This window comes from Aulonocara stuartgranti (assembly GCF_965226115.1).
Source record: "Aulonocara stuartgranti genome assembly, chromosome: 15".
Lineage (NCBI taxonomy): Eukaryota > Metazoa > Chordata > Actinopteri > Cichliformes > Cichlidae > Aulonocara > Aulonocara stuartgranti.
In genome coordinates, this window is record NC_138951.1 from 17,422,195 (window position 1) to 17,435,718 (window position 13,524).

Below are 13,524 nucleotides of genomic sequence, written 5' to 3' on the forward strand. Positions count from 1 at the left end.
AGATTGGTCACAGACGGCAGATTATGCATATCGTGTTTAAAATGACCAAATACTACAGACTGGTGTTCGCTCACATACCTGACCCGTATGCTCAGTCTCATCCTTGTTAATCAGATACATCAGGAAGAACCTGCAGACAGGAGGCACAAGTGTTAAAGGGGGAAAACTTCAGTCACATTACGTTTGGTCATATTTCTGTACTTACAGGTAGTTGGCTAGGTTGTGCTCTTGTAAGGTGTGAGTTTCAAAGCCATGAGGCGTCCGGTCAAAGTAATCATTCCCAATTCCACAGATGAAACATTTGGTCTGGAAGACAAATGAGTGGGGATCGAAAATTAGTGATGACTGTCATCATCCTATTTGAACCTGCCAAGTAGATTTCTGCTAATCAGTTTTTTCTTGTGAAATATGTTAAAAGAACAATAATTTGAATTATTGAAAGCTAAAATGGAAACAAATGCAAATAGATGCAAAACAAGAAAAAAGTTTGCCATACATTCTGGTCAAGTCACCTTATCAACATTTAAAAACAACAAGTATTGACCAAAGTGTCGTACAACTGAGAGAATAAAACAATTGGAGCAATAAAACATTATATTACAGACAAATAGGAGAAAAATGCCTAAATTAATTGTTGCCTGCAGTTATTTGTAATATTTATTCTCAGTTAATTTATCAGCACATTTATTTATTTGTGCCAGTTTTGTTCCTCTGCACAGTGTGGCTCACAGGAATAGACAATTAATTAGACAGTTAGTCTGTGGCACAAGGGGATAAACTAACTTAACTAATGAAGAAAACACTCAAAAACAATTCGAGTTGGATTGACTGACTATAGGATTATTACATCACCAGCAGTGTAGTGACCAGAGACTGTTTAAAGTCAATGATATTTGTCAACTTCACGCAACGATGGGTGAAATAATCACCGGTGATTAAAAGTCAAGTTAAACTTTTCTCTATTTTTAGACAAACAATTGAACCACCAATGAGAACACAGGATTCCGGTCATTAAAGTTATGATGGGGTTGTAAAAGCATTAGAGGACAAACAGGTATCAAAGGTCTGTTTGCAAAAACCATCAGCTAAAGAGCGATGGAGGCAAATAAATTGCTTCCTGTGTTCATGCTCCTTAACTCACATAAAGCAGGAAGGGAATACTGTCACTTGCTGAAGCAACAATATAGCTGGCAACAGACAGCTTGGCTAGAGCAGAGTCTTACCTCCATGTCTTCTTTCACCTGCTCCTGTTGGTCTCTCAGCTCACCAAAGGCATCAATGATTAAACCTGAAGAAAGGTGCAATTCTCTGTTAGAGGAGCATGAGAAGAAAACAAAGACCTGTGTGGTTTTTAACTTAAACGCAGATAATGAGAAATAGTTTCACGTACCCTGGATGATGGCCAGCAGGATGACGATGACAAAGAAGAAGAAGGTGATGTCGAACAGGATGCGGTAGAGCTCGTATGGGTCTCCAGCTGGGTCCTCTAACTCATCTCCAATACCTCCTCCAGCTCTCACACCCACGTACATGTGGAACAAATAGCACTACAGAGAAACAGGCATTAAAGGAAGCTACACCTCATTCAGTGTTGGCTGGGAAGTATGAAAGTGGAAACTTCTCTTTTTTCATTCTATATTTCAAACTACAAAACATGGCTGAAGACTGAGTGTCACTGGAGATGCAGCTGGAGGTTCTGAGCCATCTATTAGAGTAAGGTTAAAAAAAAGGAGTCATCAAGGTCTACGTTTTACAAAAGATTATGAAAAATCGTTTGTAAGCTGTTACTGTACTTCCAGTATAAAGACTCTATTTAGAGGCTTCATTTGTAGAAACATTAACTAGGAAATAATTTATAAAAGATAAGAAAATGCTGTCCAATAGACACCTTCTACCTCTGGACCCTGAACAAGGCTAAGAGGCAAACATGTTCAAGTCAACCATTCGAACTAAAAGCCCCATGTTTTTTTTCTTTCAGCTCAAAATGTGTCCTTGCTAAGGAATGAAGTCTTTCATTTTCACCACAAAAGAAAGGTATTTTTCAATTTTCAGCCACTTTCACATGAATAGGCACCGGAGGTGGTCAGACATACCGTCATCATATCGTCGCACTTCATGTCGGGCTCGTCTTCATCCTCGCTCTTATTGTAAAACTTCCTGAAGAAGTTGAAGGCCACCACGGTGTAGAGATAGACGACCACAGCCAGCAAACCCACAGTCAGCACGAGCTGAAAGGAGAGGAGACTCATTTTAATTGGATACATTTTATCTGAAATTCTTTTAATCTCAGTGACGATTAGAGGCAACAATAGAGGAGACAGACTCGTCTCAGAGGCACAATTGGGGCCTTCCTTTTTGTTTGACTGTAAATTTTGAGAGTAATTTTTGCAGTTTCTGTCAGACTGTAGAAAAGTGTCAATGCTACTGTGGGTTTTTTTTTTCTTCAAATAAAGTTCTGCACTAAAGTACTTTCTTAGCTTTCATCAGTATTCAGACTTTCAAGACCTTCAGAAGTGCAAGACCCAAGGTTTGTGCCATCACACATCATCTTTCCCCGTTGATGCTTTGCATATGTATACCATCTGTTTTATATACTGTCATTCAGTCCAACTGTCGAAACTGTTGAAAAGAAGCAAACTTTAACTCCAGTCTGACATATTTCATAGTGTTAATAGGGTCGTGCCCTGTCTTCCTACATTAGACAAAGATGAAGCCCTAACAAGCCTTGGCAACTAAATGCCTGAGCTGATGAGCCGACAGAATCAGACCATCATGTTCTGCAGAAGGCTTCGTTGAACATCAAGTAAAGAGACAAACAGCAACAATAAAAAACCAAAAAAAACCCAAAACATTATACTGTCATCCATCTCTTTGCTCATTTAGCAGTTAGTTTTTAGGCACCTCCTGACAGCTTTTGGAGTCAGTAGGAATGGCCTATTCCTGAAAAATCTGCATGAATGTTCCAACAACCTCAAAATAAAAGCAAAATCTTGTGTCCTTAACTGTTTTATGTCTTTTTATTTATTTCTCATGACTGTTTATCTAATATTCCATGGAGCAGATTTCTGAGCCATTCCTTGTTTGTATTATTTTCATGATCTGATTATATTTATATTCAGTATGAGTCACGATGCTAGTTCTTTCATCCCTGTTTGGTCTCTGTTATGTATCATAGACTCAGACAAAGATTGTTTGCCGAAACAAATACATTTTATACAGTTTTGAAACTTTTTAAAGATGAGCCAAAAATGCACCAGGAATCATTTCTTTCATTGTTTGAGTTCAAGCGAGTAGAACGCTTGTATTGTGCAATTGTTGCTTTTCCTTGAACTCTGGCTCCCTCTGCTGGTAAAACTACTTGCCTGCTTGCCATTGTGAGTAACAGATGACAGGATGGTGCGAAGGGTCTTGAATCCCATGGCGATGTCCAGCAGATGAGCAGCAAAGAAGAAGTTGTTGAAGTGTCCAAAAATAGACATGGTGGTGTACCAAATGAGATACAGGAAAGACTGGAGGAGGAAAAGGTAAATATTTTTTTATGAGGCTCTTTTTGAACATCACACTGATGGTAGATTTTATGTGGACTTAAACTTACATTGTCAGTCAAGACCACGCCCAGTTTCCAGATGTGGTACTTTGTATCAATGGAGCTCAGCCTGTTGATGACAAAGTGAAAGGCGTTTGTGTTTACATATATATTTAAACTCATCAACAAAAACTGAGTTTGTACTTGGTCAAGTCATGTTAATAGAGATAGATAAGAGTAGGTACAGTTTTGTAGTTTCTGTGGCAGTTCTTGCCAACGACCAGGTGCATCTCTTCAAAATTGTTCATCTCTAGTCAAGGAGAGTCTTAAAAACCCTCCTTGACTGTACTCTATTACAACATTGGAGTCACGTAATGTAATATATAAATGTGTTTACTGCATGCGCATCTCTGAAGGAGGAATAAGAAAACGGGAGGTGTGTTCTCACCAGGATACCAGGGACGCTTCTTTCTCAACAGTTTCCACTGTGGGGTCAAAGTCCAAAGCGCTCTTATCTAGGCCTAAAAGCTCAGCAATGCGTTCTGCTCCATAGAGATCACCATATTTGTTAATAACCTGCACATATAGAGGAGCACAGGAGAGAACAGGTTCATTAGTTAACTTTAACTAGCAATGAAAAAAAACAAAAACTGAATGGCATGCAACTAACTGTGTAGTATCTAATGTAATGCACAACTGCCACCAGAGGGTGGCGTTAATGTATCTACAAGCTGTTCGCCAACCACCATTAGAGGCTCTTCCTACACCTCCAGCTCCATATTTTATTCTTAAGTTGTTTCGAGGGCAGCTTTGCATGTTTCACAGTTCAAAACTATCTTTATTTATCTTATTTAAAAGTCAACACATACATAGTCATCTGACAGTGGGTGGGATGGGGAACAATCTTAGAATAACAGGCGAATAGCTCCCAACAAATCATGAACTGTATTTTTGCTTAAAGTGGCTTTCTATTACTCCAAGCTGTGGGTAAGAAAGTCTAAAGTGTTTGAGAGTTTGTCTAGTATTTCAGTTTAGAGAAAGTGACACTAGTCACCCTTAAAACACAAGTACCCTCGGGGGATTTTGCAATTTAGAAAAACAAATATGTGTTTTTTCCATATTCAGTGTGAGCTACACCGACATTAGTCTAATCGCGCTAAAGGGTCAAGCTTAGAATATAATACAGCCTGCAAACCAGCTTCCCTGACATCGAAGATTAAGCCTAGTCCCAAACTAAGAAGAAAATAAAAAAAATCATTCAAAACTAGCATGAAAAGGTTTTCAATTTAAGAATAGGTTTAATCCCACATTAATCCAGGAAAATGGTCATCTCATTCCTCCACACTCACCTTGCGCTTGATAAATTTGTCCCAGTAGTTGTTTGGGAAGGATCTGTAATGGAAAGTGAACAACAGAGACTCAGTTCACCTGTTGTAATATTGTCTAATATTTAACCCTAATATCAGATATTTAATGATCAGACAATTAACAAATGGAGACATAAATGAGAATCAGAAATCCATCTGGAATTGGTTTATTTATCAATCAATCTGGGCTCAATCTCCGGTTCATCCAGTCCATGTGTTAAAGCATCCTCAGGCAAAATACTGAAAACCAAGTCGCACCCAATGCGTTTATCGGAGTGGGAAAATTTAGTGCTTGGGATAGATAAAAGCCTGGTATGAATATTTATGTGACTGGGTGAAGAAGACAGTAGAAAGCACTTTGTGTGCTATAAAGGTAACAGTCTGACCTCCAAAAGTTGATTCTGTTCATCTGGAAAACGCTACGTCCAGATGAACGTATATTTATATACTATTTTTAAACGAGATAATTTCAAACAAAATCCAAACCACATTTTTAACAAGGCCACAAACTCACGGGGTGTTGATTACAAGTCGATCCCACTGGCCTTTGATATCATCGTCAGATGGCTGCTCAGTGATGTACAGCCCATCAAATTCAAGCTTTCTGGCAATTTCCTTCTCCCTCTTAAAAACCACCAAAGGAACCTGAAATCAAAACACTGGGACAGTAAGACTGCATCTTTTAGAAAGTGACCATTTTCAGCCAAACAAAGGCATTCCCCACCTTCAGGCAGTAGTACCCGACCAGGCAGACGAGCGAGATGACGGTGTGGAATATTGCCAAGAAGCGCAGCGTTGGTAACATGTAGCCGGTGCTCTCCTGAAGCACAAACTCATCCATGTCAAAGAACGTGTTCTCGTCATCCTCTTCGTCAGCACCCCAGCGGTTTTCATCATCAGTTTCTTCATCACTTTCACCAGTGACCTGAAGCGCAAAAAATAACTTGTACACTCACATAATGAATATATTGGGACATTTTTACCAGATGTTTCCAGCTTTATCTTTGCATTTTGACTTCTATGATCATTGGGAACGCCTCCACCGATATGAAGCTTTTCAGGAGTTATTGATTGATGTCTCTCTGCTACAACACAGCACTCAACACGTTGCTGTTTTAAAGGCTGTCTAAACAGACTTTTTTTATGAAAGTTTTGGTCAAAGTTTTAATGACTTGTTTTAGACTTCCTTGTTTTGTGTTTCTTATTTAAGTGGCAGCGCAAATTCACTTGTGATATTCATGTCATGTCACCTTTTGTCACTTTTCAGTTTTATGGAAAATCTGCGCTCCACTTTGACTGAAACTTTAACGCTTGAGTTACCTTGTAGAAGAGCAGAATGAAGTTGATGGCAAAACACACAAACAGCGCTAGGAAGCGGAGGTTATAGAAGTTACGAGCCAGGTAGTTCTGTGAGGAAAGAAGTTTCACAGTAAGACTAACTATTGATAGCTTTCAAAGTGTGCCCACATTTTAGAGATAACTGCATAAGGAATGAAACCAAGTATGATGACTTACCAGCGTCTTGTTCAGATAGACATCCAGAACTGCAAAAATACTGGACATGAACGCAGGTGCTGGCTCTTTAGGCTGACTTGACCTGGTCTTGGGCTTCTCCTCTGTCACTGGCTCCTTAGCCTCTTCCTCCTTTGGTTTATCCTCCTTCTCTTGGTTCTCTGTGCTGTATTTATCATTTTTTATTTGCTTTAAAGTTAATTTTATTTTGATGACAATTACTTTTAATTTCACTTAGTGTTACTCACTCTGCTTTTTCTGGTTCGTTCTCAGGGGTTTCAACCTTCTTGGCAGCAGCTTTCTGCAAAGAACAAAAACAAAAAAACATTTATATAAGATGAGAGGATGGATGGAAGGGGGAATTAAAGGCAGATATCTAAGTTGTGTTTGTGACTATGGACCTTCTTATGATCAGCGGAGGGCTCAGCACTCAGCTCGCAAACATCCCCCAGGCCTGGCTCCACATGTTTTCCTCCTTCTTTTTTAGGCGCGTTCAGCATCTCCATCATCATGTCAACCTCTACAACGTCCCCTGTTGGTGCCATCGCTATGTCCAGGTTTCCTAATGATTCTATAGCCTCCACTTTCTCTCCCTCTATCACATCTCCGTGGATGCCGAACTGAGTCGGGTCAGGCATGTTTCCAAGGATGTCCGTCACCTTTATGTTCTTGGCTCCCTCGACTAAACCTCCACCAAACATGGAGGACCAAATGACGTGGAAGAAACCAAAGATGAGGCTGTAGATACCCTTAAAAAACCCAGTGAACAGCATCCAGAAGAAGGCAAAGAAGCCTGTGATTATCTCCTTGATGCTCAGCTTCTTGAGTTTCTTCAACTTCTTGCGCATGTTTTTAATGGAAAACATCTGGCGGACGTGTGCAATCTTGCTCTTGACTGAGCGACATGCGGTGGTGAAGGCAGAGGCAGACTCCAGGGCGTGCTCTTCCTCTGCAGTCAGCTCTTCCAGGATGCTGTGTCCATCTTCCTCTTCGTCCTCTTCGGGCTGTTCAACCACTTCTGGCTCAGAGATCTGTGAGGCCAGCTGCATCTCAAAAATGGTGTCCTCGCAGAAATTCACAAACATCTCCATCTTCTCGCTCTCTCCGCCCTCGTTCACCACGTCAAAGATGAACTGACGCTTGGATTCTTTCACCTGCGGCTTTTCCCACTGCTCGCGGCTCGACTCGCTGATCTCAAAGTAAACCCTCTCGATTCGCTTTGCGCTGCCCATGATTTCAATACGACCCAGGTAAGGCTCAAAGTAACTAAGCACACTTTCAGCCAGATCTAAGAAAGTGGCAAGTCGGGAGTCATGCGGCATGTGTTCAGACAGGTTGGTCAAAAGGACTGCCACGTTGAAACCGATGTCTTTGGCTGGCTCGTGGAACCGCTCCACAAACTCCTTGTAGTTGAACATGTCATTCTCGTCCGCCTCTACACACGAGAGCAAGAATTCGATCTCAGACTGGCTGTACTGCTTCTGGCTCTCCATGGACTTCTGGAACTCCTTCTTAGAAATGATGCCTTTACACTCAGGGTCATACTCCTTGAAGTTGTCAGAGGTCGTGAGATCCTTCAATTTCAGGAACATGTCGAAGAACTTGAGAATCATCTCCACATTGCTGGAAGACTCCACCAGGGTGTCAACCATCTGCTTTCCAATTGTTCCATTAACCACATTACCTGGGAAGTAAGGCACACATTTTATAATCATACACAAAGACAATGACATATGTACTTAAAAGACAACTTTTTTTGTACATGTGTATTTAGTCTTTAAAGCCCAATTATTTTTTTCTGTTTTTGGTATTTTCTCCAAAATTACATTAAAACTTCAGGCTCTTACCCTCAAGCAGAGACAGCAGCATGACCACCATGTCTTTCTGTAAGTCCATCAGTTCTTTCAGCAGCTCAATTTGACTGGCATCCTACAAGTACATGGTCAACTATCATTCAGTGGTTTGTCTTAAGCAATTAGCCATTTGCACTCAATGTTTGGTGTTATGGCATACTGTATGTAAGTATCATAATAAGAAATGATATGTTTTCTGCTACAAAACAAACTACATGCTGTGGCTGCAATGCTCTACTTAGCGATGCACCTCCTCACAGAAATGAGAAAGTCTATTAGCCTGTTACAATTGTACAAGTTGCATCATACCTGAGACAGCTTCATCTGCATGTTGGCGAAAACATGCAAGAAGCCCACCACTGCATCCCACAGTCTGCTGTGTGCTAAACTCTGCTGGTTCCCAATACATGGACCCTGCAGGAAAAAAATACAGTGAAGAAAAAAACATCATGAAATATTTTAATCCCGACTTGACAAACTCAACAGTGCTGAGCGAGAGATCAGCATCTTACCTGGATGTACTCAGTCAGCGAGTTAAATATCTGCTTTGCTACAGATAACGCTTTGGAAAAGTTTCGCTTTCCAGTTTCATCAATTACTTCTTTGCCAGAGTAGTACCAGTAGAAGTCACTGATAGATTCCTGAAGGAGAACCACAGTGAGAAACAGGTCAAACAAACGCAATAAAGATGGTGACGATCATACTAAAGATGGATCCAGCCCTCAGTTTTGTGCTTTAATCACCTGAAGACGGAGCAGATAGTCCACAGTGCTGATAATGATGTTGACTGTGGTTGTGTTTCCAGTTTGGGTTCTCAGAAAATTCTGGAAATCTGAAAGATGAACAAATATTCTCAACGCCTCGATGCTTTTTTGTAAAACCGGTGCAATAAACTAAACTTGTGCAAACAAACTCTTGTGTTTCCGATGAAATTTGGAATAGAAATTTGGAATAAACTCAAAGAGGGCCTCACCTCCATTGTGGCCCTCGCACAGAAGTTGCAAAAACCGGAAAAGATCTTTAGTAAACTCATCATTCTGTAGCACCTTGGAGCCTTGAGAGGAAATATTTTGGTGAACACAGCTGAAACTCTGCAATACTTACTGGTAACACTTCATATTGCAGTCCTTGTAATAAGTGTTAGTTAACAGCAGTAAGGCTCTTATAAGTCCTTCTTAAGATGTTAATAAGATGTTATATACATAGCATACTAAACAATAACATATAATAATGTATTATAAACTATGAACTTAATAGCCAACTATGTTTTCTTTGCAACTGTTGCATTTAATGTGAGAACAATGGCTTACAAGGTTAGTAAATATATTATTATTAACTTATTAATAATGCTTTTCATAGCTCTGTCATTCTGTCCACTATGTTCTTAATAAATTAGACATAAAATAATAAAAGCTAACTTAAAAAAACAACGCATACACTGTAAAAGGTGGTTAATTTGGGTTGCATAATGTTAATAATCATTCTGTCAGGAGTTACAAGCATCTTATTATACATTAACTAACACTTAATACAAGAACCTTATTATAAAGCATTACCTTTTTATTTCAACATGAGAAGGAATAATAACAATAATAACAATAATACTAATAATATGTGAATCTCCCCTCAAAAGCAATTAATATGACGCAAGCAGGACAGGTTTCATGTTCCAAACATTTTGAAGTCTGGGGCCTTTAGATTGCAGATTCAAAACTGAATCCAAAGTGCTTTTTTTTTTTTTTTTGTAAAAATGCTCTTTCCTTAAACAACAGTGAAACACTAGGACATTTCCATAAGCTGGAGGAAGCCTGATAACTTTCACATGCAGGCCATGACTGGGCCTGACAAAGAGCGGACCGACGGGATTACCTAATTTACTTTAAAAATCAGCTAGTCAACAGAGCTATATGAAATGAGCACAGTACAGTTCTTTAAGCATATAAAACCATGTGAAAGTTAAACATCTGTATCATAACCAGCTTTGTGAAATAGGCCCCAAGTAGAAAGCAAGACAAAGCTTTTTAAGGCTGTGGAATGATCCACAGACCTTCAAGTCAAACCCTTTGGAAGTGGCACTGATAGCCTTAGACTGACATATTTGAGCATCAGTAATAGGATTTGCATTAGTAAATGTTAACATGAAGGGAATGGGAACAAATATCACAGAAAAGGACAGTCAGTGGATTCTGAAGATCCACTTTCTGTGTACTCTAACAGTTGGCATGCACAGTGTCTCCCTATAGGCATCTGGGGAAGGGCAGGGCTGGGTACCATATAAAGCAAGGAGTATGGACCACAGATATGGAGGGGACATTCAGGGTGAAAGCATAGCCATATCAGCATGATCTAAATTTGCTATTTACCCCGCTCAGTGTGGACTGCCATCGATGGGTTTTTAAAATGACAGGAAGGAGACGAACAATACACGAAGACATAAGCAAAAAGAGAGGACATTGAGTTACAATACCAAGAGATATGAATATATCAGCTACTAGTGAAAAACAAAGACATGCAATTAAAAAGAAATTTGTTTTCTGATGGGGAGAAAGAAAAAAAATAAAAATCATAGGCCTGGGTTATTTCTATGTACCATCTAATAAGATGAGGACCAAATAAGAATTCAGTCATGGTGAAAAGTTTGTAACGTTAACAGACACGAGTAGTAACAGTGAACTGTTAAACACAGAACTCAGTGGAAATGTTTAGCAGAGAACTGAATGATGAACAAACAGACTTTTGATGTGAGAAGCATCAAGTGAAGAGTGCTTTTGTTGGAAGTTAGAGAGAGATGATAGGTCTTGTTTTAATGCTGGACCATGTCCTCTAAGACTAAATATTTTTATTTAACCTAACCTTCATTAAGAAACCCATACAGTAACCCAATATAATCCCATATCTTCCACTGTATAAAGTCCAAAAATATATATACAAATGTAATTTACTTGTACTTTGATTACTGCAAAAAAAGACATTAAAGACACCACACTGACAAGCAGCAAACTATTTCTATTAATCAAAATTTACATCCATAGCAAATAAATTTTGATTTCAAAGGCCATACAGAAACTATGAATTAGCATTAATTAAGAGCTTTCAATAGATGCTGATGTTAAAGTTGGCATGGTTCAGCATTAGTTCATTGAGGGGTGGGGAAGGGTATAATCTTCTGTTGGGTGTAATCAAGGATAATATCAGGTGTTTCAGCAGCAGGCGTCTACTCTGAGAACCTCAAGAGAAACCGTCCACAAATATGGAGTTTGAAAGAGAAAACAAAGTAGATGTCACACAATGCATCTAATGAAAGTCCACTTCACTTACTAGAACCTTCCTCTGTCACCATGCCGAGTCCTTCTGCTTTGTTCTGTCTCTCAAATGCATTCAAGTCCAGGACACTAGGAGAAGAACCTCAAAATCAAATATGAGCATATGAATCATGCGTTTGTTTCCAGGAAGAATAATATCATAGTACCGACCTGCAGGACTGCATTAGTCCTGAAAGACTCTTGAAAAAGCCTGCATCTCTTTTTTCTTTCAAGTAATTGAGCATTTTCTGCGATGGGTGAAGTAAAGCATTACAGTCTTGTCAAAAAAATGAAATGGGAAATTAAAGTCATAAACTGGCGGTATGTACACACAGTGCAGAATGACCTCACCTGCTGAACTTGCACGTTGCCTCCATTTAGGATGGAGATGCCCAGTTTGAGGGTGCAGGTCACCATGGGGCCCAGACGACCTGATAGCAAAAATTTAAGATAAAAAACAAAAAGCAGCCAGTTAAGGTAATTCATAATCTCTACAAACAAATACAAGCACGCACTTTTCTAAATATAGTTACAAAGTGCTTTACAGATCACAAACAGGTAAAAATAAGGCATGAAAAACTTAAATGGAGAAGACAAGGAGGACAACTTAGACCTCAGAGGATTAAGAGCAACCATTTTCTGCTGTAACACTGCTTCGGACACAACAGTAAATCAGCTGCGTAGCTGAGTAAGAAACAGATCATTACCTTTACTGGAGCTGATCATCTGCAGCACCATTTCAGCAGCGCCACGAGCGTGCAGCCTCGCCTGCTGATAAAGGATCTTCTGCTTTTCCATCTCCTTCTCCTGAGGGACGAACACACACATACAGTAATGAGGAAAGCTACATTTTAAGGAGACTGACCTACAAGCCCCCACCAGGGTACCTCGAATGTCTTTTCTTTCCCTTCTTCCTCTTCTTCTTCCTCATCCTCTGCACAGCTCTGAGAACACAAAGGCTCGCTTCAGGGTTTGATTTCATTTGCTGATAATTGATGAATTAAATTTGAAAGAACACTACCTTTGCCATCATGTCTGCATACGCAATATACAAAGGATCTTCTTCCAAGTGACTGAGAAAAAAATAAAGTCATGTTGTGTTAATATCATATATTCTGCTGGTTAAAGTACACAAAACGGACAAATTGATATTGATTAAATGTTAGACAATTATCACAGCAGCTACCTCACAAACTTGGATACACAAAAATTAAAACAGGCCACGGGGCAAAATATGTAATATGTGCTCTGGAAGTGATTAAAAAAAGTTTGCTAATTGCTTAAAAGCAGAGTCATAACCATCTCACCTTCTTTCTGTCAGAGCATTGTGGCTGAAGTGCAGAATGAGTTGGTGGAGAGGGTCGGGCTGGATCTCAGCCACCTCCTCTTCCTCCTCCTCCACAATCTTCATTGGTGTTTTCTGCACAGGAGTGAACTATTAGCTCTGCTCAAATCGCAGCTGCTTACTACTCAATGCACGAGACCTTTGATTCACTGACATCTTTGCAAACTCACTGACACTTTCACGCATTTGTCCAAAACACTGAAATGAGTTGTTAACATTCACCTAGTACCAGCATGCAGATGATTTTGATTTTTTCGGTCCTGGTAATCCATGAATAGGACAAGACGTTAAGAGTGACTCATGAACAACAGAGTTGGAACACGTTTTCAAATGCATGCATGTTGCAGCAAACAGATGCAAGCAGTAAGCCGTTGGGTGATATGAATTTGAACATGGGGAATGATCCAGACGGCAAAGGAGCCTAACAAAGAGGGACTGTCAAAACCACACAGTCTTCGAGAGCCCAAACTAATCTGACAGTTTGGTCAAATAAAACTGACAATAAATTAATAATCGTCCGAAAGGAACAGATTATAATCTAATCATCATGTATTTAAAGCTTTAATCAGCGAGAAACCTTTTTTTTTATGAATTTGCTGCACATCTGCAAGATCTAATA

At 39.6% G+C, this 13,524-nt stretch overlaps 1 protein-coding gene across 1 annotated transcript in view; it reads right to left on the minus strand.

Moving 5' to 3' along the window:
- The window catches only part of ryr3 (ryanodine receptor 3), a 115,133-nt gene that overhangs the window by 4,449 nt on the left and 97,160 nt on the right, over positions 1-13,524 (minus strand). Inside the window, 28 exon segments of the mRNA XM_082506157.1 lie at positions 79-130; positions 206-306; positions 1,224-1,288; positions 1,391-1,547; positions 2,094-2,228; positions 3,363-3,509; positions 3,596-3,656; positions 3,975-4,102; positions 4,876-4,918; positions 5,408-5,538; positions 5,618-5,818; positions 6,214-6,300; positions 6,409-6,571; positions 6,654-6,706; positions 6,807-8,089; positions 8,253-8,334; positions 8,568-8,672; positions 8,771-8,899; positions 9,002-9,090; positions 9,232-9,312; positions 10,622-10,636; positions 11,577-11,650; positions 11,732-11,808; positions 11,912-11,991; positions 12,268-12,367; positions 12,448-12,504; positions 12,582-12,633; positions 12,868-12,980. Of these exon segments, the coding sequence (XP_082362283.1) occupies positions 79-130; positions 206-306; positions 1,224-1,288; positions 1,391-1,547; positions 2,094-2,228; positions 3,363-3,509; positions 3,596-3,656; positions 3,975-4,102; positions 4,876-4,918; positions 5,408-5,538; positions 5,618-5,818; positions 6,214-6,300; positions 6,409-6,571; positions 6,654-6,706; positions 6,807-8,089; positions 8,253-8,334; positions 8,568-8,672; positions 8,771-8,899; positions 9,002-9,090; positions 9,232-9,312; positions 10,622-10,636; positions 11,577-11,650; positions 11,732-11,808; positions 11,912-11,991; positions 12,268-12,367; positions 12,448-12,504; positions 12,582-12,633; positions 12,868-12,980 (3,861 nt within the window).